The sequence below is a fragment of the Equus przewalskii genome, chromosome 10, assembly GCF_037783145.1.
Source record: "Equus przewalskii isolate Varuska chromosome 10, EquPr2, whole genome shotgun sequence".
Classification (NCBI taxonomy): domain Eukaryota; kingdom Metazoa; phylum Chordata; class Mammalia; order Perissodactyla; family Equidae; genus Equus; species Equus przewalskii.
The window spans coordinates 42424657-42452479 of NC_091840.1; the positions used below are offsets into that span (position 1 = coordinate 42424657).

Consider the following 27823-nt stretch of genomic DNA (forward strand, 5'->3'; position numbering starts at 1 on the left):
TGCTATTGAATTGTTTATTCCTCCCAACCTTTCCCTGGAACCTAGAGTGGAGGAGGCAGGGACTAGAGAATAATGTGGAAGAGTACCTAGGTCCCTACCTTCACTGCAAATACTGCTTTCTGGCCACAATCTAGTACCTTGAGGACAGTTCCGAAGGACCCTTTAGCCACAAGGCCTAAAATCTGTACAGAAAAATGCAGAACAGGGAAGTTGAGACTCTGGTCGTTTCTAGAATTCTCCCCAAGACTGAGACCCCTTCCAGGGATTCCATTGACCTACCTTCAGCTGCTGATGCCCCCTAAGGGGCCTAATGGGAAACTCCGGCAGAAAGAGGTTGATGAACTGAGGCACTGGCCACTCAGACAGAGGCTTCTCTACTAGCCGTGGGGCTGGCTCCACGGGCTCCTGGTGCAGGCACTGATGCCCCCGTAGTCCCCATAGCTCTTCCAGACCTGACCTGCTGGCCCCCACACCTGACCAGAGGCTCTTCCAGCCTTGAACCCAGGCACCCCGAATGTTGTGACCCTGCTGAGAACCAAGGGAGCCACTAAAACTTCTGCCCTTGAGGCATTACAGGTTCTGCCCTATGCAGGCACTCCCTCAACTCTCAACCATAGGGATACATTTTTGAGCACCAGGCAAAATTGCTACTACCCTTGCTTTGGGCCAAGGCCTAGATTTCCTGGACACAATTCAAATCCTCTAGGAAGCTTGGACATTTTCCCCACGAGGCATCAAAGATTCAGCCCGTCTCTCTCAGTACAGGTCTGGGATACTTTCAGAGTACAGCCTCCCTGCACCAGCCCCACAGTAGGCATCACTAACATGCTCCTCACCAGTCACTTTCCAGCCCTCAAACCCATTTACCTCCCCTAAACAGCCAGAGCCCCACAGCCTACCTTATGAGGAGCAGCCACCCCGGTGTGTTGCCCCTGCCGACAGCTTACTGCTCCCATCCCCAGCCTCTGCCTCCTCTGTCCTTCCACTAAATCTGCTGTCCCAGTTACATAAGCAATTCCTCCCCCTGATGCTGCATTACACGTGAGCCATGCCTCTCTGCTGTTTATGACTAGAGATGCAAGTGATGCAGCCAAACCTCACTCTTATCCCCAATCCTATACCCCTGGTTAAGAATAGGCTTGTAGCCAGAACTAAAATGTGTGAAGACCTATCAGCATGGGACCAGTGTCACACCGGAGCTGGGAAGTTATCTGTGATATAGCTTCAGGCAGGCGGCTTCAGAGGCCACCCTCATTAAAGTGGCAGCTAGATGATATGCATCAATGGTTGATGGGGATGGAAGGACACAGACAAGTTGAATCCATGCACTCAACACAATTGGGGGGGAAAAAAAACAGCACCAAATTTAAAATATATTTTTTCTCTTTAAATCATCTTCTTACCATTCTCCAGAGCATACCCCAAGGGGACCCATGGCCAGCCCTGGCTCCTATTGCCATCTTCCCAAGTGAGCTTGGCACAGATTGGGGAGGGGCTGATTCCCCCCAGAACACTAATACCTTTTTCATACAAGGCAGTGGAATGTGGGACAGAAGATCAGCCCCTCCCCTCAACTTTCTGGCACAGAGGGAGAGCAGTTACACTTAGAAATATATATATATATATTTATATATATGTGTATTTATAAAAATTTATCACACTTGATCAGAACTGTCCCCCCATCCTTTCAGTTGACCCCAAGGGAACCAGATCCCAGCCCTGGGCCCACTCCCTGGGTCTTGCTCTCTTGATGGCTCTCTGGCCCTGGGCCTGCTGATCAGTGCGAGGTAGAACTCAACATTATTATCCACCATGCTCTGTAGGGAACAGACCAACTGCTAAAGAGCAATGCCTCTCTCCACAGTACCCTGGGGCTCCTGACCCCCACAAATCCTGATGGATGAAGGGAAGTGCTTCCCACCCAACAAGTCCCTGAGGCCTGAGCCAGAGTCAGATCCTGTACTGCAGCCACTCTTGGATTGCTGGATCACTTGCGCCTGCCAAAGATGGACTTCTTGCCAGGGTTCTTGTTGCCCACACTTAAACCGATGAGGAGCCGGGCTTTCTCCTCCTCTTCCTGCTGTTGCATGTTGAGGTCTGATTTAGTTTCTAGCTTTCCCCGGACCTCAGACCCTGTTGCGGGCTTCAGCCTTAGCTTCTCTTTGATTACCTGACAGATTAGAAAGGAGTAAAAGGGAAGGTAAACATTAGTGGGACAGGCAGAATAAATCACAGTGAACCAAGTCAATAAAGATTTATTAAACTCACATGAAGGTACAATGCGGCAGCTCATATTCTAAAACAATCTCTGCTTTCAAGAAGCTTACAGTCTAATTAGAACCCATTCTAAACCTGAGGTTGTCAGCCCTCAGTTCCCTAAAAATCAACAGTAGTTAACATATGTGAAACACTCAGTAAACATTCAATTTAATCATCTGAGCAAAGTCATGGAGAGGGCAGAGATAGAAGTTGCTCAAATTTCCTTCACCTGCCCCTTCCCAAGGCTGCTTGTTAATATATCCTACAATGAAATGCTCCTGAGCAGAGGATCTGCTTGCCAGCTCCTGCTAACCAAACAGCCATGAACTCTGCCGGGATACCTGGGCAACCAGGGCTCTGCGGCTGTCCCTCTTGACAGCCATGGCAAAGTCTAGCCATGTCCATGTGTTGTTGTGGTACTCCAGACAGGGCAGCACTAGGTTAAGGTCACCCCAGTCCACACTGTTCTTCTCACCCTGCAAGAGAAGGAGGGGGAGTGGAGAGAAAAGAAAAGGGGAAAAATAAATCAGCTGCCGTTTTTAGTCCAAGTCTAGTACCTTCCTGCAGCAGCACCCTACAGATACTGATTTCCCCTTACCTCAGTCTGCTAATGGTACCGACTCCTGAAGGGAGCAGAGGAAACAGCAGATTTATCATCCTTAGACTAGCCTCAGAAGCTGGACTGTCTCCCTGTCTTTAATCTCTGATGATCTTATCTTCCCTTCCCACCCTGTCCTATAAAGTGCTGAGGAGAAGCATACCTTGTAGCTGACACACAGTGGAACCTGTGGAATCTTTATGTAGATGAAGGAGTTGTTCATGGCAGCTCGCTCTTTCATCTTGTCAATATCATCAACAGGGTGCTAGGAAAGGCAGCAAAGGAGTTATGAGCCCCTGAAACAATCAGAAGAAACTTAGGACCCCAAACATCTCTATCTCCTTTCACCCCTGGAGCAGACTCAAAGGAAACAGAAGAAATCCAGCCAAGCCAAACAGAGTACCCCAGGACGCTCCCATTTTTTATCATCAGGGGCATGTCTGGTACCTCTGGTGCTTTGCGAAATGACCTTCTGACCCCAGAACTCCGATTCAAGCCCTGTGCCACACCCTTCCCAGGGCCCAGTGGTGCTGCATCATCTGTTGGAATCAGCTGTCGAGGCTTCACCACTGGTATTCCTATGAAAAAGCAAGCACACCAGCTCTTGTCCTCTTTCTGAAGCTTCTGCTGTCTCTGGGGCTGCTACCCCAGTCTTCTGGAGGTCCACCATAAAAGTTCTCACCAGTAGTCACCAGTTTGGACTTATCTTCTTCATCACCAACCTCATCATCTTCCACACTTCGGCCAGGAAAGAAAAAGCCCATTATTCTATGGAAGAACTGGTGTGTCAGCTGGATGGTGAGAGGCACCACATTTACCTAAAGAGGAAAAAGGCTGAAGAAGCAATTAAGCTCAGACATCATCCCTCAGTTTACCTAGCCCTAACATAGCATAATATAACACAAAGATAGCTTTTGACTGCCCTTTGTTGCTGCCCCCAGAGGAGTGTTTACTAACCTCAAAGTGCTCCTTAACAGAGATACCCCCAACAGGGGGTCGGACTTTGCTGAAGAGGCGGAGAGCTAGCTGTCGCCCAGACTGGCAGGAGCTCTGGGGCCGCAGGACTACCTGTAGGATAGAGTGATAAATCAACCCACAAATCCTCTGTGCACTGAGAGAAGGAGCAATGATCTTGTTAAGCTGGGCAAGCTTTCAGCATCTCATCACCACACTGTTTCCCATACTACGTTTATGTGGAAGGACCATTACAAATGCCCTGTGCTAAGAAGCATATGAATGGTCTAGGAATGGGGAAATAAGACTTGCCTTATAGACAGCATTGGGGAGAAGGTTGTTCATAGTGAACCAGCCCAACTCGAGAAGATGTTCTGCTGTGTCATCAGACTTATTCACCTATAAAGACAGATTCCCCCCACACCCAATCCACTATAATAAGCCTTTCTCAGGAGTTTGCTAGAGAATTGCTACATATCCTGTTTGTTGTCAGGTTCTCCATATGCCTAATCCCAACCTTTGATATGTCTTTCAGTCTCATACAGTCAATGCACCCTCTAATCCAGTGTTTCGCATGGGTGCTACTAGCCAGGGCACTAAATGCCAGTAGTACTTCCCAGTCACTGTGACATTCAGAAATGGCTTCATTATTTTCCAAACATCCCTGGGGGGATAAAGAATAATGTCCTCTCCTCCATGCCACAGCTAACTGCAAGAAAGCTGAATGCCAGTATAGAATTAATGGTTCTATTCCAAGCTGGACTTGGAAGAATACTTCCCTCTGTGCCACATTTCTAGGGAAAATCTTATTCAATGAGGAAGCATTTGATCAATCTATATCTTATTATTTAATATTACAAGCAGATGTGTCTAAGGGAACTCTACTCATGTTTCTTTCATCATTAATAACTTTAATACCATGATTAATAATCACATAATAATTAGCCCCTTTTTGTTTCTCTCTTTTTGGGAGTCAGACTCCTGAGACAGGTCAGTGCCTCTCAATGCAGCTGCCTCTGTGTGACTCTCTACCCGATACCTTGCTGTAGAGGAACCGCTGCAGCTCCAGTTCAGCAATTCCAAGCTGTCCATCTTCCTCTGTCAGGCACCATCGTGCTTGAGCAAAGTAGAACTCGGTACGACGGACCACACTCACATCTTCTTGCTGCTTTCGCAGCTCCATCTTGTTGGCCTGCTGCAATTGGAAATCCTTAAAACACCTATAAATGGACAGGAAGGCCAAAGCCATTAAGGGCAATAGCATTCAGGCTGTGGGTGGGGCAGAATGCTCAAGAATGATGCAGGAGGTAAACCCAGAGATGGACCTATTCTGGAACAGGTAGTCCCTAAATTTTGTTCCTGGATTCATTGCTCCTCACACCCTGGGCCATGGGAGCAAAAATTCCATCTTTTAGTTCTACAGCTTCTTAATAAAGTAATCTCTTTCCACTAATAACCCCTATGATAGTATCTGCAATTGTGTTCCTTACTGATCAAGATATTTTCAGTTCAGATGCACAGTATCAAGGCCACTAAAGTGATCTTTCCCAACTACCTGTTTTCCTCCTTTCCCAGGAGGTACTCTATTGAGGATCCAAAAGAAGGCTCTCCTGTTCTCAACCTCTTGGCTAAGTCCAAGACGACTCATTCCAGAAGAGGTGCCTGAATCTACTACGTCAGCCTTTGATAATGCACACTAGACCTAAAGACCATCAGAAAACAGGCAAGGAAGAGAAATCAACTCCAGCTAGGGCACTTGAAAAGGGCAGGGAAAGAACGCTGTGGCACCTGATGAGGATATTAAGCTCTTCACTTTCCAACTGTAGGTTGGCCTTCTCCTGGTTTAGCTGCAACTGAAGCTTTTGGTTCAGGTCAAGCAGGTTCTCATTCTTGCTGTCATCCTGCAAAGACTAGGGAGCCAGGACAGGAGAAACTTAAGAGATCTCCCTCATCCTAGGAGACCTCCCTATCCTCAGACTACCCAGGTGACTACCTTCATGATAGAATACATCTGCTTTTCCAGCTGCCGTATCTGGGCCACGTGCTGCCGCACAGCCTCCTGCAGATGTAATATGCTGCTACGCTGCTCCTCAGGATTGCTAGAGATCTCAAGCTGGAACCTGACCCGCTGCTTCTTCTCACTATGCTCCTAAAGGAATGGAAAAGGAAATGAACAAAATTTTTTAATAGACAAGTCTTGTAACAAAGTGAAATAGAGAAAGGAACAAGAAATGGGGATCTGTTCTGGCAAGGTCACCTTTATCTGTCACTGTTAGTAGCAAGATTAAGGGGTAGGCCAATGCGGAAGATCTGGCAATGTATATTTGACAATAAGCCAGTCCCATAGGATAGGCAGAGAAGTGGAAGTGAGGAGTAGTTACTGTTTTTAAGGGTATTTAAGTGGCTGGGGAGAGAAGTGACCAAGAAAAATAATCTAGTAAACAAGTTCTACAGTCTCAGGGACACTCAGACCTTTCCTAGACAAGAGAAATTTCAACTGCCGCTGATGACTAACGAGAGGATATACTAACCACAAGGCCTTTTTTCAGTTTTAAGCATGGCTTTTCTTACTGGACCCAAATAAAGCACAAAGTCTGGAGGTTCCTGTGAGGCTAACTGGCATTCCATAAAGGCCCATCTTCACCTTTCGCTTGGGTTCTACGTGGAGCAGCAAGTTGTTGACGATGTCCAGGATCATGGCATACTGAGCCGGGTTGGTGGAGATTTCTAGCTCATGATGGATGAGGGTGAAGGTATCCACAGCCCCTAGGTAATTGTTTGCAACTAAATAAGAGGCTCAAGTTTCTCTCTAAATATCTATCCCATCTCCTAACCCATATTGGAACCACTCCTGTTAGTTAGTTAACCCCATAGAAAGGGCTCGGTGAGAGATGCTCATAGGTATAAACATGTTTGCTCATTTCAACATCAAACAATACCCCTTCATCCCAGTTCCCTCCAAGAGTACAGATTATTCTCTCATAGCAGAACTTACAAAATGTAGAGCAAAGTGTAATGTTAATGCCCAATGCACAGTGGGGATCTTAATTACACTACTGCCTCAAAACCACTAAGGAAATAACTACTTTCATAAGTTCCCTAGTCCCCTCCTAAAAGCTTTTCAAGCCCTGAATACCTTCCTGCTTCTTTAGGAGATCTTCCTTTTCCTGGTTCTCATGAACCTCAGGTGGCTTAATCTGAGTTGCCAGCTCAGGATCAATGTCATGGCTGTAACTAATATAGTACATTCGGCAGTTGCAACGTGAAATGATTCGCTGGACTTGCTGGGCTTGCTGAGCCTCAGCTGGCTGGTTCCAATCTGGGAAGAGGTGGGGAAAAAATAAGAAAAAGATTCTCAATAGAGGTATCGTGAGAGCCTCCCAGCTTCATGTGATGTCTAGGAAACTCCAGACACTTGCTTTCAACCTAGCCTAACAAAAAATGGTCTTACTCCAGCATATATTGATCTTAAGGGTAGGTAAGGAAATGAGGCCCCTTTGGGATACACATCTGCTCCTAAACATATGAGGGGAAGATGGGAGAGCTGACCTGTGGTAGTGGTAACCATGCCTCCCACTGCCTGCCCGCTCTCCATCAGCTCCTGCACAGAGTCCAGACTACGCTGCCGGTGCTCCTCAATATTCTTCACCTGCAGACAGAGATATAGGCACCTTTATCTCCTAGGGGATCAGTAGCTTTCCCTGGCCAACTGGGTCACAGGTCTCCATGATGCAATTAGTTTGACTTACTGTCTAGATTTCCAGTGCCTGGAATAGCTTGCAGGATCTCCCACGGTAGAGGACATATGTGTCTCTCACTCCTGGCCCAAACCACCCAAATTCTCCAAACCCAACTGACTTGCATGCACATCTGCCAGGCTTGCAGACCTCAGGCCAGAATAATAACTTAAGTTAAAATCAAATCATGTCCCCACCTCACACCCATTAGGATGGCTACTGTCAAAAAAAATAGGAAATAAGTGTTGGCAAGGATGTACAAGAATTGGAACCCTTGTGCACCATTGGTGAGAATGTAAAATGGTACAGTCACTGGGGAAAACAGTATGGCGGGTCCTCAAAAAATTAAAAGTAGGGGCTGGCCCCGTGGCCAAGTGGTTAAGTTTGCATGCTCTGCTTCAGTGGCCTGGGGATCACTGGTTTGGATCCTGGGCACAGAGCTATGCACCACTCAACAAGCCATGCTGTGGCAGCATCCCACATAGAGGAACTGGAATGATCTACAACTAGGATATACAACTATGTACTGGGGCTTTGGGGAGGGAAAAAAAAAAAAGAGGAAGATCAGCAACGGATGTTAGCTCAGGGCCAATCTTCCTCACCAAAAAAAAAGAGAGAGATTATATGATCCAGCAATTCCACTTCTGGGTATACACCCAAATAAGTGAAAGCAGGGTCTAGAAGAAATATTTGACATCCATATTCATAACAGCACTATTTACAATAGCTAAAATGTGGAAGAAACCCAAGCGTCCATCAATGGATGAATGGATAAGCAATATGTGGTATATACATATTATGTAATATTATTCAGCCTTAAAAAGGAAGGAAATTCTGACACATGCTACAACATGGATGAATCCTGAGGACATTATACTAAGTGAAATAAACCAGTCACAAAAAAATATATATATATATTGTATGATTCTACTTACATGAGGTACTTTAGAGCAGTCAGAATTACATAGAGAAAGTAGAATGGTGGCTGCCAGATACTGGGGGGCAAAGGGGGTGGGGAGTTATTGTTTAATGGGTATAGAGTTTCAGTTTTACAAGATGAAAAGAGTTATGGAGATGGATGGTGGTAATGGCTACGGAACATTATGAATGTATTTAATACCAATGAACTATACACTTAAAAATGGCTAAGATGATAAATTTTATGTTATCTGTATTTTACCACAATACAAAAAATTAGAAAAAAAATCAAATCATGTCATGGGCAAAAATTTCATCAAAACCAGTGACTTTCCCACCCACTTTGGTATTCATGTGTTTGTGTTCTTGCTGTTTTCTGTCTTCAGACAGACAACCACTCTGACGCTGTTGCCATAGAGGAAAGGGACTCTCTCTGCCAAGCTGAAGTCAAAGCGAATAATAGAATGAGTAATATGGAAAACCATAAGCAGATCTGCCAAGTCACAAAAAAATTCATATAGGAAAGGCAAGATCAAAGTCCCTCCCACCTAAGCCAAGGACATTCCACCCTAATACTAATATCACAGCCTGAGAAAAAAAAGAGTTCACTTTCAAAAGAAGGCATGCCTAAAAGAAGCAGAGTCCCAGAAAATGCCAGATAGGGAGATTCTGCATATCACATCCGGCCCACCTCTACATGAGTAGTTAACACTTTCTCTGCCTACCTCCTGAGACTACTGGTAAAGGGCACTGCTTACCTGAACCACAGCTCTAATATATCAGCATGACCTATGATATTACCAATAACCTGACCTGTATCTGGCTTGACATCTTATATAATTACACTTCAGGTTTCCTGGATTGAGCCCTAAAGTTGTTGGAATAAAAAGCACCAGCCAGGGAGAAGGGGAGAGGGATTAGCTTCATCCCCCTTGAGTAGAATGGCAAATGAAGTTATCACACTGGTCCTTATCAGATGTAGCTGGATCCAGTAACTCATTTGGGTGTACCATGCCCAGCACAATGTGGACACTTAACACCTGTTAAATAAGTAATGACAATACAAAATATTGGCTAGGTATATCTTATAACCATTAGATCTCCCAATAATTTTGATGATATTATATCCTAGAAATTACAGTGCAAATTCAGTTTTACCAAGAAGCTGAAAAGAATATTTACAGCCTAGTCCCTGCCAACTGTTCACAGTCTCAGTAACAAAAACATTATCTTGACACACACTTAGACCTCCCCAGACATACTGATTTTTAAAAATGATGACTACTTTCCATCTGAATGAAACTTTATATTTTTCAAAGTACATTCTCATTTGATCCTTTCAACACTCTTGTGAGGGTGAAGAATTAACTCCATCTTACAACTAAAGGTGACTTGCCCAAGGGCTCATGGCTACTATAGTGGCAAAGCTGGCATTAGAACTCACATAACATGACTCCCAGACAAGCAGTCTTACTATGCAACCTTACTGCCTTGCTGAAACTACCAATCAGTCATCTTCATAAGAGAGATCAGAGAAAGGGCAGATAGAGAGCCTATCTAAAATTCTCAGGGGTCGGTGCCATGGCCTAGTGGTTAAGTTTGCGCACTCTGCTTCAGCAGCCCAGGGTTTCACTGGTTCGGATCCTGGGCGTGGACCTAGCACCGCTCATCAAGCCATGCTGAGGTGGCGTCCCACATAGCTCAACTAGAAGGGGCTACGACCAGAATATACATCTATGTACTGGGGGCCTTTGGGGGGAAGAAGAAGAAGAAAAAAAAAGAATAGCAACAGATGTTAACTCAGGGCCAATCTTTAAAAAATTAAAATAAAATAAAATTCTCAGACTTATTTACTGCCTGTTTTCAGGCTGCCTGCTGATAAGCGTGATCTTATTAATGGGGGTCAGCAATCTTTTCAAAAGCAAAAGTTCCAACCCATTTTATTCTAGTGCTGGGAAATGAGAATTTTCCTTGCAATGAAATAGTATAACATGAGATTAAAATATATATATATATTATGTGCTCACAGACACAGACCAGGGACTGCCTACAATTCCTACATTCAAGATGTTACCAATCTCATTATTCTACTAAGCTGGTAGCAACGGTACTGTCAAGAATCTTGCAGGTATTCTGGTGGAAGGGGCCAACTATGGAAAACTTGGGATATACTAGGCCTTCCCACCTCTACTGACTAACCTCTAACCAGAGCTGTCGGCCATCCTGCTCGGTGGGGCTGCTTTCAGTGGTGGCAAAGTACTGCATGCCATCCAATAGGCAAGTCCAGGATGTCTTTTGCTTCAATGTGTCACCATACCAGGCTGGATGGTGTTGGCACTGCAGCAGCTGGGCTTTGGCAGCTGACACAATGACACAGCCTTCTGTCTCCGCTCCACGAAGAACCATCTATGTCAGAGACAGAAGCAGAGTCACAGCACCAGGGCCACCATGGAAGATAGGAAAGTTAGTGAGAGGATTGTACCAATGATTGCAGCTGGGTCTAGTTCTGGTTTACTGAGGTGACCCCTACTGGCTTTTAGACATGTAAGTGTTTATCCTTGCTACCTGCTGGAAGGAATAATTTTTTGGAGCTCTATCTACCCATTCTTATTTAGAGGTGGGGGAAAGTGAACACATATGATTATGATCTAGCCCAAAGTTGGGGTGCTCTGGTAAAGAGAAGGTACCTGGCAGTTGACCAACTCAATAAGGCAGTTTCGGTTATATATATCATCCGTCTGGCAAGCAGCAATACCACACAACTGGTCACTCACACCTGACTCCTCTTCCGTGAACACTACAAACCTATCTGTCTCTTCAATCAGCTTCTGCAACATGTAGGCACCTGGCAAGAGAAACAGGAAGTGAGGAGAAGTCTCAGTCTTAAACAAACAGAGAACACATCTGGGGCCAAACTAATCTTCCTTCAATTTCTCTGGCTAGGTTAGGGCTACAATGTATTCTCCTCAACCTGCAACTCCAACCCACCCTACCCTACCCCTTGACCCCTGAAGGCAAAATAAGGTTTGTCATTTCATTTCCCCCTCAATTTTAATAAAGTAACAGATCCCCAAGAGAAACTTAGAAATGCTGCATAAGTAGTAGCATTTATTTTCTCTTAGGCAAGTCACCTCTGGAATGCTCTAGGATCTTTTTTACCCATTTTGTTCCTTTTATTTTCATTTCATATTATTTTAGCCACTCTTTTTGATCACTCCTTTCCACAGGAAACCACTCCCTTGCTACTGCATTCTCCTAGCTCTCCTGCTTCCTTTCATTATGCCTCTAGATCCTCTTCCTTCTCCCAGGTTTTAGAAGTATCTCCTAAGGTCTATCCCTTCTCTTTCTTACTCTTTCTTCTAATGAGTTTGTCTAACGGAGTTATGGTTAAAGCATGGTCTCCAGAATTAGACTAGCCTGCCTGTGTTCAAGATCCTATGTCTGCCAGTTACTTGACTGTGACCTTCAGCAGCTTGCTTTAACCTCTCTGTGTCTCAGTTTCCTTGTCTGTAAAATAACAGAAACTACTCATGAGGTTGTTGAGAAAATTTAATGGAATAATATATAAAAGTATTTCAAAGAGTACCTACCACACAGTAAGCAACTATTATCTCCTTGGCATTAACTCTTAGCTCTATGCTGAAACTCCCAAGTCTCTAACTCTAGCCCTAAGCTTTTAGACCCTCATTTCCAGCTGTTTGTTAGACATTACCTAGATGTACTACTTGCACTACAAACTCAGTATGTCCAAATCAACAACCCTATACCTCCCTAAACCTGTTTAGCCTCTGGCCCTCCTATTTCTGATATTATTGTTACCATCATGCCAGTCACCAGCCTCAAAGCCTCAGTCATTATCACTTTCTTCCTGTTTTAACTCCTTCCAATCAGCTGCCAAACCTCTTATATGCACAATAACATTTCTCTCCATCCCCTCATCTCCATTCCCACTGCCTCTACCTAGTTCAAGCCCTCATTGCCTCTTGTTGAGAAACCATAATAGTTTCCTAATTTGTCTTCCCACCTCCAGTTTCTTCCTCTCCAGTACTCCTCTGCACCACTGCCAGATTTATCTTCCTCTGAGTAAAATGCTAATGATGACACACTCCTCTTCCAAAACCTTCAGTAGATCACCACTGTCTACTGAATAAGGACCGAAAACTCCTTACCCTTGTATTATAAGGCCTTTGATGATCTACCTCCAGCTTTTCTTTCTAGCATCTTCTCTTACTCTTCTGCTTTAGCTACTCTCTATGCCAAACAAAACAGACTGTTCACTCTCCTTTGAACATACTTGAGCTTTACCAACTCCATTCCTATTCAGGATATTCCCTGTGCCTTGAATGCCCCTCCCTCCCTATTTCCACATGTTCAAACCATACTAAGCCTTCAAGGTTCAGCTCAAAGGCTACTTCTTCAATAAAACCTTCCCTGATGACACTCCCTCCTTCACTCCAGTCAAGAACAACTCCTATATTCTTTAATTTCTCTCTTGTGGCATTTATCACTTTTCACCTTGTTCTTAAACTCACCATGAACTTGCAGTCCTCCATACTTGTTATTCTCTCTCCCTAAAATGCCCTCTCCTCTTTCCTTACCCATCGCATCTCAGTTATCATCTTCTCTGTGAAGCCTTTCTAGACTTCTTACGATGATTTAAATACTTCTGTCTTGAACATTCTTACAAAGCATTTTCATAATGAAATAATAATTTACATGTTTATCTACTGGTTTCTGAGTTTACCCTCATCTTCGTATCCCTAATGTCTAGGGTCATTTCTGGTATATTATAAACCCTCAATAAAGCTAAAATTAATCTGTGAATGAATGATTGAGTGAATGAATGAACTAATCTCAGCTTATCCAGAGATGATAAACTTGTTGAGCCAAGTAGAATGTCATGCATTCTATATCCCTCACTTTACCCAGCACAGTGCTTTGTGCCTATTAAGTACTCAATAAATATTTGTTCACTGAACAAATTAATTCAACAAAATACAAAACAATCTCTAATCCTTTGCTTCTTTTCATTATGCATCCTGTTTTGGCTCAATCACTCCTTAATCCTCCCTCTGGTCACAGGACCAGAACCTTTAAGGCCCCATAGCATTGCTATGTAAGACTTAAGTGGTCTACTATGGGAAAATCATGGTTTCATCCCTATACCTACATGGAGCTAGCCATGATTTAGTCCTTCTCAAACTCCTGTCAAAGCCCACGTCGATATTCTAAACCTAACCCTGTGGAATCTCGTCTCATTCCAGCTTACCTCCTGATGACCCCTTATCAGGCTGTCCACTAAAGCTGGGAGTGCTGACAGGAGGTGGGGCTGGGGCACTGGTCAGGATACTCTGCTTTGGCTTTTTGGCTGGCATCTGGGGATCAATCTTTAACCCCTTCAGGGCCTCAGTAGAGAGATTACGTTTGAGTACAGCTGCCTTTTTGTAGCCATCATATAAACCAAAGGCAATGTCTCGATTGGTGGTCGTCCAGGAAGCCCGTAAATCTACCAAGTGCAGCTGGTGTGTGTGAAAGGCAGGATCCCCGACCCGAGTAGAGAGCTCCTAGGAAACAGGAAAAGAACCTCAGGGCAGCATGGAAATTCCCACCATTCCTCCTGGGCCATAAATGCAGAGAGAAGAAAACAAGCCTATTGAATAAGAAACCTGTTCTGGGGGAGACAAGAAAACGCTGGAGAAGGAAAAACTAAGTGGTCTTAGTGTGTGCATTTGATTACACTCTGACTATACCCACTGTATTTTAAATGACTCAGAATTACAACTTAAAATAACTTCCTTAATTGGGGGAAAAAAACACCAAATAAGGTTCTAGGAAAAAAGTTTTACTCTATTTCCTGAAGGGCAAGAGACTATCTTTAGAAAGAAAGAAAAGAAATTTTGAAAAAGAGGAATGCTGATACAGCTGATACAAGTGAGTGCATCATAAACTAATGACATACATGCTTGGAATATAATTAGGAATGTTACCAGGAACTTAGCCTGAAACCTACTACTATGGACTGAATTGTGTCCCCCCCAATTCCTATGTTGAGGCCATATTCCACAATGTGATGGTATTTGGAGATGGGGCCTTTAACGAGGTAATTACGTTTTGATGAGGTCAAGAGGGTGAGGCCCTCATGATGGAATTAGTGTACTCCTAAGAAGAGACACCAGAGAGCTTACTCTCTCTCTCTTTTCCCACCATGTAAGGACACAGAGAAAAGGCCGCCATCTACCAGCCAGGAAGAGAGCCCTCACCAGAACCTGACAATGCTGGCACCCTGATCTTAAACTTCCCAGCCTCCAGAACTGTGAGAAAGAAATTTCTGTTGTTTAAGCCACCCAGTCTGTGGTATTTTGTTATGGTAGCATGAGCAAACTAAGACATCCACTGATAGAAATGAGATAATAAAGAGACTGTGTCAGGCAGTACCTCCTCAGCCATGCGACTGCTGTGCCGTTGGTAGGTGAGGGACGACAGGCTCAGTAGGTGGGTCTTTGTTACCAAAGGATCAAGGCAGTGATCAGCATTCTCTTCAGTGGGCGAGGCCATCAAGTGAACAGTCACCTGACTTAAGTCACTAACCATCTGGGTCACACTCCAGTCAGAGATGAGGCGCCGCATTACTGTGCCCGCTGAGAAAAGGAGGCATTCAGAGTCTGTGCAGACCAGTACAGAAGAATAGTATGGGACAGAAAGAGAGGAAGGGAAAGGAACTGAGGGGAAAAGGACAAAGAATAGGCCAGGAGAAATGAAGGGAGTCTGACCTTACCTTGAGGTATAAGCCGCTGAGTTCCCCGAGTAAAGACATGGCCCTGACTGCACTCAATCTGGATGCCCCGTTGCTGGGCGAATGAGGCCCAATAATGCACCTGGCAACAAGACAGTATAACAATGAATGAAGGATGGCATGAGAAAGACAGATGGAGACCTAATAAGAGAAGACAAGAAAACTAGGGAAGGGGAACAGAACTGAAGATGTCAGCAGGGTCATCAGAGCCTGACCTGCAACTGGGGAAAGAGTGCAGTATAGGAAAGCTGCTTGTAGTGCTGGCCAAGTTTCTTCTTGCTGGGTTTCAGGTTATTGAAGAGCTTTCCCCTGCAGATAGGCCTTGTGACACTAGTCCAAGTTGCCCAAAAGTTTTGCATCCAGCGCAGGGTACTACTATATAGCAGAATTCGGGGCTGGGATATTGCTGCAAAGGAAAGGATAGACATTTCCTACCTGTAGTTAAAACATAGAGATGAAACTAAATCCTTCCCTAGCTTCAGGTTTTAGAGGTTTAAAAACCCAAACAGTACTCAGCCTCACACTCAAAGGAGAGGGGTCCAACACCCTCTCCTTTCAAAGATCCAAGCTCTTTGCTTTCACTAACCCTCTCCAAAAAAAAGGTCTAACCCAAGTCTTCCTTTGCCCTTTCCCTATCCCTTCCCCAGGGGGTCAAGCTGAAGTCCTCAGTGTCTAAGCCCATCCTCCCAGTCCTTCCTCCCCCTTGCCCCAAACCCAAGCCTCACTCCCGCTGTGCTGAGTCAGATCCATCTTGATGGAGAGATTGAGGTTCTCAGAGCGGAAGGCCCGGTAGGAGTCATGGAGCTGGCCCAATGGCACCTCAGGCAGGAATTCTGGGGCCCGCAGAGTGACACCATGGTGATCATAGGGGTTCCCATGGCATAGCCACTGCAGATCCAGTGTCATGCAGAGGTCAGGCAGGTGAAGGAAGCAGCAGTCGTCATACCTGCCTCACAAGAGAGCCCCAGGGCTCAGTGCCCTGGTTATTTGCAGCCCCTCGGCTCTTCCCCTCTCCTTCCACCCTGAGTCCCTCACCCTGTTAAGGTCCCACCCATCAATCCACTCACTTAGAGGCTGTTCTCACGTTGACATCCAAGTCACCCTTGAACACAAACTGACCCGGTTTCCAATGAAAAGACAAGTGGCTCCACTCCCAGTGCATATTTTCAGTTGTGTTGTACGGATCCTATAACCACCCACAAGAACTTGGTGAGATATGGATAAGAGTATCACCCTCATCTTCCAAATCAGTACATTTCTTTCTTCCCCTATGTGCTGTACAAGCCCCAACCATACCACCCTAATAAGAAAACAACTCCTCTAGGCACCTCACCTCAGTAGCCAGCTGGTGCAGGTTTGCCTGTTCAATGTCCATATGCCAGTCCCCATGGAACAGAAGACGGCTCTTGTCCCACCAGGGCAAGGGTGGGCTGGGGTCAGCTGAGGGCTTGGTCAAGAGGTCCACAGATTGGCCAATCAGTGTCCAGGCTGGATCCCAGCATGGGCCCCACACCACTGTGTACTGGAAGATTTCCGCTGGGGTAGATAGGCAAAGGGTACACCTTGTTACACAACTTCATCCCTCTTCTTCCTTCACTCCAGAAGGGCCTCAGCTCATCTCCCACCCCAGCCATCACAAACATGTCTTAGCCAAACCAACTGCCCTCCTCTACTCACAGTGGAAGTCGTGGTAGAACTTGAGTGGGGGCATGTTCCTCTCTACTGCCACGTTACCCCATGGAAGCCCCAAATGCAGGATTTGACGCCGACGGGAACAAGGCTGACCGCTCTGCTCGGTGCCCACAAGTCTACCCATCAGCCGCCAGTCATGGATCTCAAACAGGTACCGGGGATAGTCTCTTATCCGAACTGTGATTATAGGGAGGATACACACTGGCTATTCAAGGGACTATCTCAGCACTCTCAGGCATTCTTCTCCCTGCCACTATTTTTACCCATCTGTTTCACAAAGTCAATGAGAGAATAAGAAGGAGCAGTTGGCAGCAAAGCTGAAAAGGGGCATGGAGACACTGAGCAGATGGTGAGGGGACTAACACTGAGATCCAAGTGTTAGTTGTGTTAGTTGTCCCTTTATATTAGCCAACCAGTTTCAGTATGAAATTCAGGAACAGAAAAACGGGAAGAAGAGCCTACCCATCCCACTCTACCCACCCAAAAACAGCCACACTTCCCGATATAACCAAGCTCCTCTGTGATCACTCCAAGAGCTCCCTGGATCTCTGAGGACAAACACCAGGCCCTGCAAATAAGGAAGTACTACTTACCCAGAAACGTCTTGACACTGCACTTAAGCATACGACACCAGTGAATGACAAGATCTACTCCCTCAGCAGGAAAAGGACTCCCTGGATCAAGCTCTCGAACCTGCTCTACCACACGTTCAGGCCCGTGGAAAGAGGCATCTGCCAGAGCCACCAGCTCTAGTCCTACCAGGCTCCAAGTGAGCAGTGCCCGGCGCATGGGTGTGTTGCCATAGAGACGACGGGAGCGCTGGATGTAGATTTCGATGTTTTTGTGTTCCAGAGAGGCATAGAGCTCCTCAATTTTGCGGGCTGGCAGTAACTCCCCATGTTGCTTCCGAAGGGCAGCCACTTTGGCATCCAGCAGCTGCAGCCTTTTGGCACTCTCCTTACTTTCATCCTTCATCAGTTCATAGTTATCACGAAGTTTTACCTCAAAAATGTCATCCAGGAAAACCCATGAGAAGTGCTGAACCTTCAAGAGTAGATCAGGTGGGAGTGGGGCAAGGCTTGGAGACGCCTGAGCACGAGTTCCTTGATGCAGCCCCTTCAGCCATTTCTGAACTCCCACAGCCTCGTCCAGAGTTCGAGAGAAATCATACTGATAAGGGAACTCCACTGACAGTGAGCCCAGAGAGAGGAGCCAAACACGGTTCCGGAGGGTCTGCAGCACAGGGAAGGGGTTCCGATGGAGGATCATCTCCTCCAGCTCAGGTAACAGCTGCAACTCTACCTCCTTGAAGTTGAAGATACTGTTGCCATCAAAGCCAGCAGCCAGCTCTGGGCAGTAAGCCTGCAGTGAACCCCCGTGCCGGCTCAAAGACACACTCTCAGCAGCCAAGGTAATGAACTTGTCCTCAGCTACAAAAGCTGTCAGCTTGGCTGTGCTCACCTCTAGTGCCAGGTTCAGCAGCCGCTTTGGGGGAGATGGCTCAGGGAGACGGCCTTCTGGCTCAGAAGTGGTCCCTGGAGTCTCTAGTGCAAGGGGTGGAACAGTCTTGGAAAACAGAGTGGCTCTTAGTAGGTCTCGACACTGCAAGGTGGCCAGGATGTGCTGGTACAGGTACATGTGATCTGGGGGGCTCCAGAGTAAGGTCAGCCCTGTACCACACTGAACCTTTAAAAAACAAGAGAAAAGGATCTATCAGTTACCACAACCCAGAACAGGAGAGATGGCAGGGATTTTTATACATGCACACCTGGCTCAAGAACCGTCTCCACCCAGAAGTCTTTCCTGAGTAACCATATTAATTGCCCCCTTTCCTTATTCCCCTCAGCACCAATATGCTGAGCTAACAGTTCTTACTTATCTTACACTTAAGAGCACTTACACTTTTTAAGTTTGCCTCAACTGGATTCTGAATTGAGAGCAGAGGCCACATGTTTTAATTTGGCATCTACAATAATACTTCCAAAGTATACAGCATGTGCTCAATAAACCATTTGGCTTTGTTTCTGCTCATAAGTTCTGTCTATAGCAGCCACACTCTGTATAATAACCACTGCAACAATCAATTTGAAAATGTTGCACACATTGATTGCATCTTGACTTAATTCTCTTTTTTACTTTTATTTTTTTTGAGGAAGATTAGCCCTGAGCTAACATTGGCTGCCAGTCCTCCTCTTTTTGCTGAGGAAGACTGGGGCTGAGCTAACATCCGTGCCCATCTTCCTCTATTTTATATGTGGGACGCCTGCCACAGCATGGCTTGCCAAGCGGTGCTATGTCTGCACACGGGATCCCAACCAGCAAACCCCAGGCCGCCGATGTGGAGCATGCGAACTTGACCGCTGTGCCACCAGGCCGGCCCCTTGACTTAATTCTTAAGAAGTATAAAAAGTTCTGACTACAAGTCCATACAGCAATTGACTTATGTGAAAGTATGCCTCAAAGAAGGGAGTAGAGGGGCCGGCCCGGTGGCGCGGCAGTTAAGTTCGCACGTTCTGCTTCTCGGTGGCCCGGGGTTTGCTGGTTCAGATCCAGGGTGCGGACATGGCACTGCTTGGCATGCCATGCTGTGGTAGGCGTCCCACATGTGGAGTAGAGGAAGATGGGCATGGATGTTGGCTCAGGGCCAGGCTTCCTCAGCAAAAAAGGAGGAGGACTGGCAGTAGTTAGCTCAGGGCTAATCTTCCTCAAAAAAAAAAAATTAAGAAATAAAAATATAAATAAAGAAAGAAAATTAAATTGGTTATAAAAAAAAAGAGAAGGGAGTAGTGTTTGTCAGCTTGTAAAACAAAGTCAGTTCTGAATAGCTAAGCAGACAGGGAAAATTTAAATTCAAGGACAGAAAAATTCATTTGAGTTTCAGCCTCTGAAAAGGAAACTCAAGCTTCCAAAGGAAGTTGAAGTCTGACAAACAGGAAGATATCCTACTCTCCTCCTAAGAGGGTCCCATGTCCATTTGCTACCCTGAGATGGAAAGCCTCTGAAAACTTGCCAGTGCCTCCATCTTCAGATCCCTTCTAGCCTTTTGATGAGCTGAGTGCTTCAGCAAAATGACATCAGATCACGATCTTTAACAAGTCCCTTATTTTTCAGTGATATGCACTGAAACATTAACAGTTGAAATTACACGTCTGGTATCTGCTTTAAAATAATCCGAGAGGGGCCAGCCCTGCGCGCTTTGCTTCAGCAGCCCAGGGTTCAACAGTTCAGATCCTGGGCGCAGACCTAGGACTGCTCATCAAGCCATGCTGTGGCAGCATCCCACATAGAAGAACTAGAATGACCTACAACTAGATATACAACAATGTACTGGGGCTTTGAGGAGAATAAGAAAAAAAGAGGAAGACTGGCAACAGATGTTAGCTCAGGGCCAATCTTCCTCACCAAAAAGCATATCAAAAAAATTAATCCCAGAGTGAGAGGCAGGGGTGATTGGTGGGAATACAACTGAAACAAGTTGGTCATAAACTGGTAATTATTGAGGCTGGGTATGGATACATGAAAGTTCATATGTTCTTTCTAGTTTTGTATATATTTTAAATTCCGTAATAAAACTAAGTTAAAAATGCACAGAACAAGCCAGGAAAAAAAAGAATACCAGGTATCATATTTCTCACAGATGAGTTTCACAACACAACTCAAAAGACTGGGAAATGCTCTAAGCATAGGGAAAAACCAATCTGACTCTACCTCCCGATAGAAGCATTACCTCTAGAGAGCGGATGCTGCTGTGATAGGTGATGGAGAGCATGGAGAGGCTGAGCACTGGAGTGGGGATATCAGGAGCCTTGCAACAGGGCTGCATCTTCTCTGTGACTGACTTCACCAGTGCAAGCACAAGTCCCTGAATACCCACAGTGGAGGTTTCAGCACTTCCCAGAACAGTCAGTGTGTCCAGTCGGACCTCTGAAGCACCTAAGATCCAGAAGCCATGTCAGCCTTGGTTTTCAGCTCTCACATGGCAACTTCAGTCCTCAGTCTCCTTTCTTATTTCCTTCACTCTATTTTATTCCTCACACCTCCATAAGTTCATTCCTCGTGTTTTAGGGAAATTTTTCCTTTCCCCTCTTAACCTACCAGATCTGGCAAGGCCAAAAAAGTTCCCTAACTCCTAAAAATTGCCCAGAGATGTATCAGTTACTCTTTGGAACTAAACACAGAAAGAAATTTTAAAAACTACATGCATCTCATTTTCTTGATCTGACATCAACCTGTCTTTTTCTTACGCATCTTAATACTTACCTCTTATAAGCCCTTAAGAAATAGCTATGCAAGACCTTCCAACATCTCATGCCTCTAATTTGGAAAATTTTCAGATAATCAGTTTCATTAAATGAGAAGGAGCTGACTGAACCACCATAACAAGCTTAGGTTACAAAGTACCCACTTCAGTAGAGACTCCCCGTCTCACTTACCAACCAGGGCAGAAAGGGTAAACAAGTTCATGTCCTCCACTTTCAAGTCCACCTTCCACAGTAACGACACAGATTCCCCCAAAGAAGACTCCCTAGAGACAGCTGACTTCCCAGATTGTGGGCCCATCAAGAATAAGATCCGAGAGAGACACTGGGCACAGGTGTCTGATGCTTCTACCTGCAGCCCTCGGATGGTACAATCAAGAAAGAGGGTATCTGACTGGGTGCTGGACAGCCCCAGAGGCTGGTTATAGCTACCCTAGAAAAGAAGCAAAGGAACCCCATTAGGAGCACACAGACACATAGTTCTGTAACGCCCTGATGTATCACCTGCTGCCAAAAAGGTGCTCAGTGCTCTCAAGCATGGCAGGATGAAGAAACTGCATGGGCCCCTGCTCACCAAAGTTCCCACTTACCTGTAGTGTGAAGGAGTCCAGGACAAGCGCCTCACCCCAAACATGCATATTAGGTGGGTGGGGTGCCCGCTGAATGTGGGAGTCACTGCCCACCCGCCAGCAGAGGTGGTCCACAGTTAGGACGCCCCGCTGATGGATACTTTGTGGCCTCAGGTGCTGGTAATCTAAACAAAGAAGGTGAGAGAGAGGAGTTCTATGGAGCACTGTAGCTACCAATTGGGCCCAGCTCCACTAATGGACAGATTCTTGTTCCTTTTCCATTCCCGAGTCTTACCTAGACAGATGGAATTGAATCCCAAGGCAAAGGGCGGTGTATCTCCAAGCTGAATGGAAATGTTGACATTGGAGATGGACGTGCTAAAGATGATGGGAGCCAGGATTTGGGGGAAAGTTCTACATAGGGACAAGATATCACTGTTTGATAAGGAAAGAATTGCAGCTTCCTATAACGAAATAGATTCTTGAAGCTCTCAAAAGTCAGAGTGAGTCTTGCTGTGATTCTTAGAATGGGATGCAACTAGAAAATAAAAGACTGAACTCATCAGTTCACTGTAACTCCCAATGGTAATCTGTAGGAATGCCAGAAAGATATTAGGTTGAACCATATGAAATTGCCATTTCATAGGTCAAATACGGTGAACATCAGCATATCATATGATTCAACCTAATACAAGAAGGTGCATCCTTCCAAACTATTAACCTTAAGTTCTCTGTGACACAATGCAAGCCCTATACAAAGAGAGATATGGCACTGCTGATATGACCTGTCACCTTATAATCTAAGGCAGACAAGGTATTGTTTATCATTTAAGTTCAGTTCAACAAACATTTATTTTGTATAATAAGGCACTGTGCTGGGCAGTGAGGACATAAAAACAAAGAGGATATCATCATATTGTCAAAAGAGTCTAGTCTAATGGAGAAGGTATATAAAATAGGAGTGCTACTGAGTCAAGGCTACTGAAACTGAGATTTAGGAAGATTAAATATATGTTCAACATAAGATCTCACTTTAAACCAAAAGAATCCTAGAGAATCTACCTGATAAGATGGTGGCTGAAAAACACTATACTGACCTTTTTTCCCTTTGTTTAAAAACAGATGAACTAGAAGCTTGGGTCTCCAGTGCTACCATGTGCAGCCAGTGAGAGAATTCCTGGTGCCGGTAATGAATAATACAAGTGTTCAGAACCAGGGAGGCTGAGAGGTCAATGGTGGTCACCTGGAAATGAGAACAACAGAACTGTGGGCTTGGGTTTTATTTCATTAGCTCATAATGCAACGATGTAGGGAGAGAGCAAAGAAAGGAATGATTCTTGGTAGCACAGTCATCATACCTGCACACTGGCCTTGAGGGAGTTGAGGCAGACAATGCGCTGACGGCTCTGAGACAGCAACAATCCATCTGTAAGGGCAGAGGGCAGATCAGAGGAGAACACTGGGAGGGCAAAAGGTAAAACTAGGAGAGGGTCAGAGGCAGGCAAGGAAATGAACAGACTCTCACTAACACTCATGAGTTGAGGCTACCTTCTCTCAGTATGTTCCCTCCTCCCCCTCCCCAGGTACACTGATATTAACTTAAGAAGATCATGTGGAGCATGGGGAAAAAGAGTCTGGTCATCCCATTGTCTCTCAGCACCAGTATACCCCCCCTTGAACCTTTCAGGAGGAGTTCAGTGCTCATCTGTGCCATATCAGAATTTGCTGTGAAGCTTCGAAGGGGCAGCTGATCCTCATCACGGTGGTACAGGAAATGCAGCAACTTCAGCGTCCAATTCAGGTGCCTGGACCAGACACAGACATTGGCTCAGAAATACATGGAATGTTATTCTTACTCCCTTTCTTTCCACAGACAAGCTCAGTGCAGCTACTAGGCTGGTTATGGAGACTCAAGCATATGGGTCCAACTATCACTCTCCGCCCTTCTGTGACAGGAGAGATCTCACCTCTTTTGACTATTCATGGACAGCACCACGCTTGTGACCTCCATCTTCACTTGGACCTGGTCTGGCAGCTGCTGAAGGAGGTATAGGCCAGGGAGAGTTGGCTCAGCCAAGTTCTCTGTCTCCTCTGAAAACATGAATGAATAATACAAGAGCCATCAATCCTCAACAATCTCAAGTATCCCAAAATGCTGTCTCGTCTTTGGCCAAATCCTCCCACATAAAGTAGGCTAAGCAAATGCCCAATTTTATGCCATAAGGCAAATATCCCAGAGATCCAGGTACCTGCTGTACTTCCTTCCCCAGAGTCTAAAATATGGTATGGGGAGCAGGTCAGTATAATGGAGAGAATATAGGGTTTAGAGCCAAATAATTTAAACTCCATTTTTACTACTAACTAGCTATGTGACCTCAGTCAAAATACCTATCTCATCTTCCTAGGCTTCAGTTTCCTCATTTGTGAAACGCCAAGAATTTAGTGAGAGGAAACATAAAACACATAGTACAAGTCTAATTCATGATAAATACCCACTAAATGTTACTTCTTTCACTTACCACAAGCAAATACCCTATCTCCTCTAGCTATCCTCAGGGGCAAAGGCCATGGTGATTAACAAATCATACCTAAATGAGCATTGAGACTATTATTTTTTCTACCCAAGAAGAGGGCAACCAGGAAGCTCACTGACTGGGGCTTTACCTGAACAGGGAATAGGCTTGGGTGCCAGGTTTGAGCCCTGGCGCAGCAGCTGACTATGGAAGAGCCCCTCATGCAGTTCAGCATGGAGTGTCCACACATCCACAGTGACCGCCTTCAGTTGCCAACTGTTGAGGCCCACCTCTAGACACAGCTTCAGGGCCAGTGAGAGCTCTGCTAGGCAGGTGTCCTCCTGCAGGGAGAATAAGCCTCTAAGATGTGTGTGTGTGCAGGGAGTTTGGGAGTTTGGGGTCAAAATGCAATGGTCTGGAAAACTACCTTGAGGGAACCCCATAAGGACACAGAATCTACAATGTAACTCCTAAGCTCCTTCGTATCTTATGCCCAGAAAGAAACAAGACATCTGAATGACCATGGCATACTCACCAACTGGCCACTCTTTAGAACTTTGCTGTTGATCTGACTTAGGCTCACCTCACATTTTAGCCTGGGAAAGGAAAAAATTAAGAGCACTTGGCCCCTTTCCTCGCCATTTACTTTCAATCAAGCTTTGTTGGCTGGAAGGGACACGGCAAGCAGTAGTGCCTAATCTTACCTTTCCCTCAAATTGCCCAGAATGAGACCCTGACAGCTTGATAGGAAGGCCCTGACATCCACCCACCCTAAAACAACTATAAGGCAAGAACGGGACTACTAGACCCTCTTCTACCCAGTGTTTACCTTTTCCCATCACTATCCAAAAGAAAGCTGCTTTCTCTGATCTGAATATGCCACAAAGACTCAGAAGTAGCCACCTTAAGAACCATGATGTTTATAGAGTCTACGTGAATGGAGAATAGCTGGAAGGAAGAAGCAAAGATGAACAATAATTAACATCAAGGCACTGCCCTTCCTTTCCAGTGGAGAAAGAGTAAGAGGGAGCTCTTAGTATTACACCCCCAAAATATTAGAAAAATCCACCCATGACTCCAAAGCCAGCCATCCCTAGTACAGTCCAGGAAAGTGGGAGTAGTATCACCTGGCAGAAGATCTTCAATAACGATGGGCTAAAGGACAGCTCCTTTTGATGCGCCCCAGCACTCTGGGAGAATGGGGCAAAAAGGCCAGAAACCTTCTGTAGGTCCGTTCTAATACGCACTTCTCCAAAGCACAATGCCACATAGTGCCTGCCCAGAAGAGAAACCTTATTGCCACCGGGTCCACCCCTTCCATAACAGCATCATTCCCTCCCTCACATTCACTCTCCTATCCTCCCTAGAAATGTAGCTCAAATATCATAGAGGATTGTCTCATACTAGTTATCCATATCTGTCTCACAAGATAATAGCTTCCAGGCTACCAGGAGACATCAGCAAGAACCCACTTCCCTCCTTGGGCTGTGAGGCCTCTGTAGAAGAATCTCATTTTACAAACCCCAATCCCAAAATACTCCCCAAGGGAAGAGTGAGGATATAAGGTACTCACGGCAGATCATGGCTAAGGAGTTTGCTGGAAATCCACAGGCTATCAATTTCCTAAAACAGTGTGGGAGAAAGCTTTGTATACTAGCTGCTAGGTAAGCCTTGAGCAGCTTGACAAACCAGAAAAGGTTCTAAGAAAAGGAGAAAGTGCTGTAGCCCTTCCACCAAATATTCTCCATTCCATTTCCACCAGCTTCTCTCCCCAGCACTATATCCTGCTCCTCACGATGACATTAGTCGCTTAGTATTTCTCTTTTATGAATATGTTGCCCTGTTTCCCCTCTTAAATTAGAAGAGTAAGATCTTCTATTTCCTGTTATCTTAGTCCTGTACTTTACTTCTGTATCTTTCTTACATGCCCTGGACACTCTGTGCCTTACAAGCTTTTTTGACGGGAGGAAGATTGGCCTTGAGCTAACATCTGTTGCCAATCCTCTTTTTGCTTGAGGAAGATTGTCGCTGAGCTAACATCTGTGCCAGCCTTTCTCTATTTTTCATACGTGTGACACCACCACAGCATGACTTGAGGAGCAGTGTGTAGGTCCATGCCTGGGATCCGAACCCGCAGACCCCAGGCCACTGAAGCAGAGCCCACCAAACGTAACCACTATGCCACCGGGCTAGCCCTGCAAGCATTTTTAACTGAACAACTTGCATCAATCCTAGTGTTCCCAAACTAATCTAAGATCATCTTGGCAAAGAGGTGGGTTAACTAGGAAAGCCACGCAGAATTTTAAAAAAAGGAAATCCAAAGTTGAAATTCAGCTGGATCAACCCCACACACATACCTAAGGAATTCCCCAGGACTCACCACTGTTTGCTGGTGCTGCTGAAACTTAAGACTAACATTCTGGATCCAAAAAAAGGAGCCAATCTTTAGCTCTGCCTGCAGCTTCCGCTGACACCACTTGGTGGCCAACCGGACCACAAGCCACCTGCAGAAAAATCCCTGTAAGTTCAAAGGATCCTCTCCCAATTATAGCTTCCCATACCCCTTGCAGATCCTAGAAAGCCTTGCAAAAGGTGACGTGCTGAAGCTGGATCTTCTGGGCAACTCTTCTGTCTCATAAAACACCTCTCTGTCACATACATTCAGCCACAGCGATCAGGACCCTAACCCCGGAGTGTCCCCTACACTCAGATGAAATCAAACTGAACACCACCTCAAATCTTTGGGAACCCCAAAGGTAGAGAGAAGAGACCCCAACAGGAGTCGAAGTACAGGCAGCCGTGTCAGATGTCCATCACACATTCCCCAAAGGCTCTCTGTCGCCTCGCTCGAGATCGGCGTCCGCGAGAGGCACTGTGGGTCACACCCAGCCAGCTCAACGCTTCTCGGCTGGACAGCCAGACCTGTTCCGGCTTCCCAGGGCGAGGCTGCAGGTGCCCTTCGCGCTCGGTGAAGGGGACACTCAGGGGCGCGTGGAGGGGAAAGAGAGACCACCGAGTCGGACCCTCTCCTCATACACACCTATTTAGCTCCCAGCCTCAGCATTTCCTCAGGCCTCGCCCACTTCCTCAATCCCCCCGCGCCCCACCCCGACTCCCAGTTCCGCTGCGCCCGCTCCAGCCGAACGCCCCCGCTCGACCCCTCCCCGCGGCGCGCGCCCCCCTCCTCGGCCCCTCCCCCGCCACCGCCCGCGCACCTCCCCCTGCAGCGCCCTCCCCCTCCCGCGCGCCTCTGTCCAGCGCGCGCCCCCTCCTCAGTCTCCCTCCCTCCCCTGTCTCCCTCCCTCCCCCCCCCCCGCCCCGGCCGGGATCCCCTCACCGGCCTAGGAAGAGGGCGCTGAGCGCAACCAGCAGCAAGGCCAACACCGCGGAGAAGAACAGGGGCATTCCGGCCCCGGCCCGGCCTCGCTCCGGCCCCCGCCCTGCCGGGGCCCCCTCCCGCCCGCTGCCCGCTGCCCGCTGCCCGCTGCCCGCTGCCCGCTCCCTGCTTCCCGCTGTGCCGCCGCGGGCCGA

At 46.2% G+C, this 27823-nt stretch overlaps 2 protein-coding genes and 1 long non-coding RNA gene across 22 annotated transcripts in view; 1 reads left to right on the forward strand and 2 right to left on the reverse strand.

Moving 5' to 3' along the window:
• RSKR (ribosomal protein S6 kinase related) overlaps positions 1–1107 on the reverse strand; it is a 5247-nt gene extending 4140 nt beyond the window's left edge. For 3 of the 6 annotated variants that reach the window (XM_070562692.1, XM_070562689.1, XM_008527767.2), the window contains exons 1-3: positions 900–1107; positions 280–525; positions 99–182 (exon numbers count right to left, since the gene is read on the reverse strand). In XM_070562692.1, coding sequence (XP_070418793.1) covers positions 99–182; positions 280–525; positions 900–956 — 387 coding nt within the window. In that variant the 5' untranslated portion in view covers positions 957–1107. Of the gene's footprint in view, positions 1–98; positions 183–279; positions 529–899 lie in introns of all 6 variants that reach the window. The other 3 variants (XM_070562690.1, XM_070562688.1, XM_008527766.2) reach the window with 1 other exon arrangement.
• Positions 1–14908, forward strand: part of LOC139074103 (uncharacterized) — a 24239-nt gene extending 9331 nt beyond the window's left edge. The window contains exon 3 of one of the 2 annotated variants that reach the window (XR_011523545.1): positions 14679–14908. This is a non-coding gene — a long non-coding RNA (uncharacterized lncRNA). Of the gene's footprint in view, positions 1–4788; positions 5274–14678 lie in introns of those variants that run through there. The other variant, XR_011523544.1, reaches the window with a different exon arrangement.
• Positions 1366–27823, reverse strand: BLTP2 (bridge-like lipid transfer protein family member 2). Of its 14 annotated transcripts, none has more exons than XR_011523536.1 (39): positions 27025–27319; positions 26673–26796; positions 25866–25915; positions 25420–25567; positions 25122–25240; positions 24828–24888; positions 24444–24633; positions 23747–23870; positions 23460–23584; positions 23138–23205; positions 22877–23022; positions 22075–22193; positions 21801–21964; positions 21385–21643; positions 20679–20884; positions 17545–18637; positions 16937–17128; positions 16593–16795; positions 16327–16445; positions 15985–16205; positions 15475–15665; positions 15242–15341; positions 14902–15104; positions 13736–14030; positions 11154–11311; positions 10666–10872; positions 7361–7460; positions 6948–7130; positions 6456–6577; positions 5805–5960; positions 5600–5721; positions 4851–5031; positions 4120–4210; positions 3815–3921; positions 3540–3691; positions 3305–3435; positions 3021–3122; positions 2601–2735; positions 1366–2170 (listed from the first exon to the last, which is right to left on the reverse strand). XR_011523536.1 is itself a non-coding variant. In XM_070562649.1 (39 exons), exons 1-39 carry the CDS (start codon positions 27695–27697, stop codon positions 1988–1990), a joined length of 6702 nt encoding a protein of 2233 aa, XP_070418750.1. In that variant the 5' UTR covers positions 27698–27823; the 3' UTR covers positions 1366–1987. The 14 variants fall into 14 exon arrangements, 7 of the variants coding, with proteins under 7 accessions (XP_070418750.1, XP_070418752.1, XP_070418751.1 ...); XR_011523535.1 differs by having other exon boundaries at positions 3815–3925; positions 4124–4210; positions 27025–27318; XM_070562649.1 differs by lacking the exon at positions 27025–27319 and adding an exon at positions 27630–27823 and having other exon boundaries at positions 3540–3675; positions 3815–3925; positions 4124–4210.

Excerpts from the sequence above, each read along its gene's own strand:
- BLTP2 (XM_070562645.1), bottom strand. The coding sequence starts at position 27,113 with ATGTGTGATGGACATCTGACACGGCTGCCTGTACTTCGACTCCTGTTG. Across the intron at positions 18,638-20,678 it reads GCAGCATCCGCTCTCTAGAG|GTTCAGTGTGGTACAGGGCT; the intron begins GTAATGCTTCTA and ends TGTTTTTTAAAG. Across the intron at positions 3,436-3,539 it reads GTCCAAACTGGTGACTACTG|GAATACCAGTGGTGAAGCCT; the intron begins GTGAGAACTTTT and ends GCTTTTTCATAG.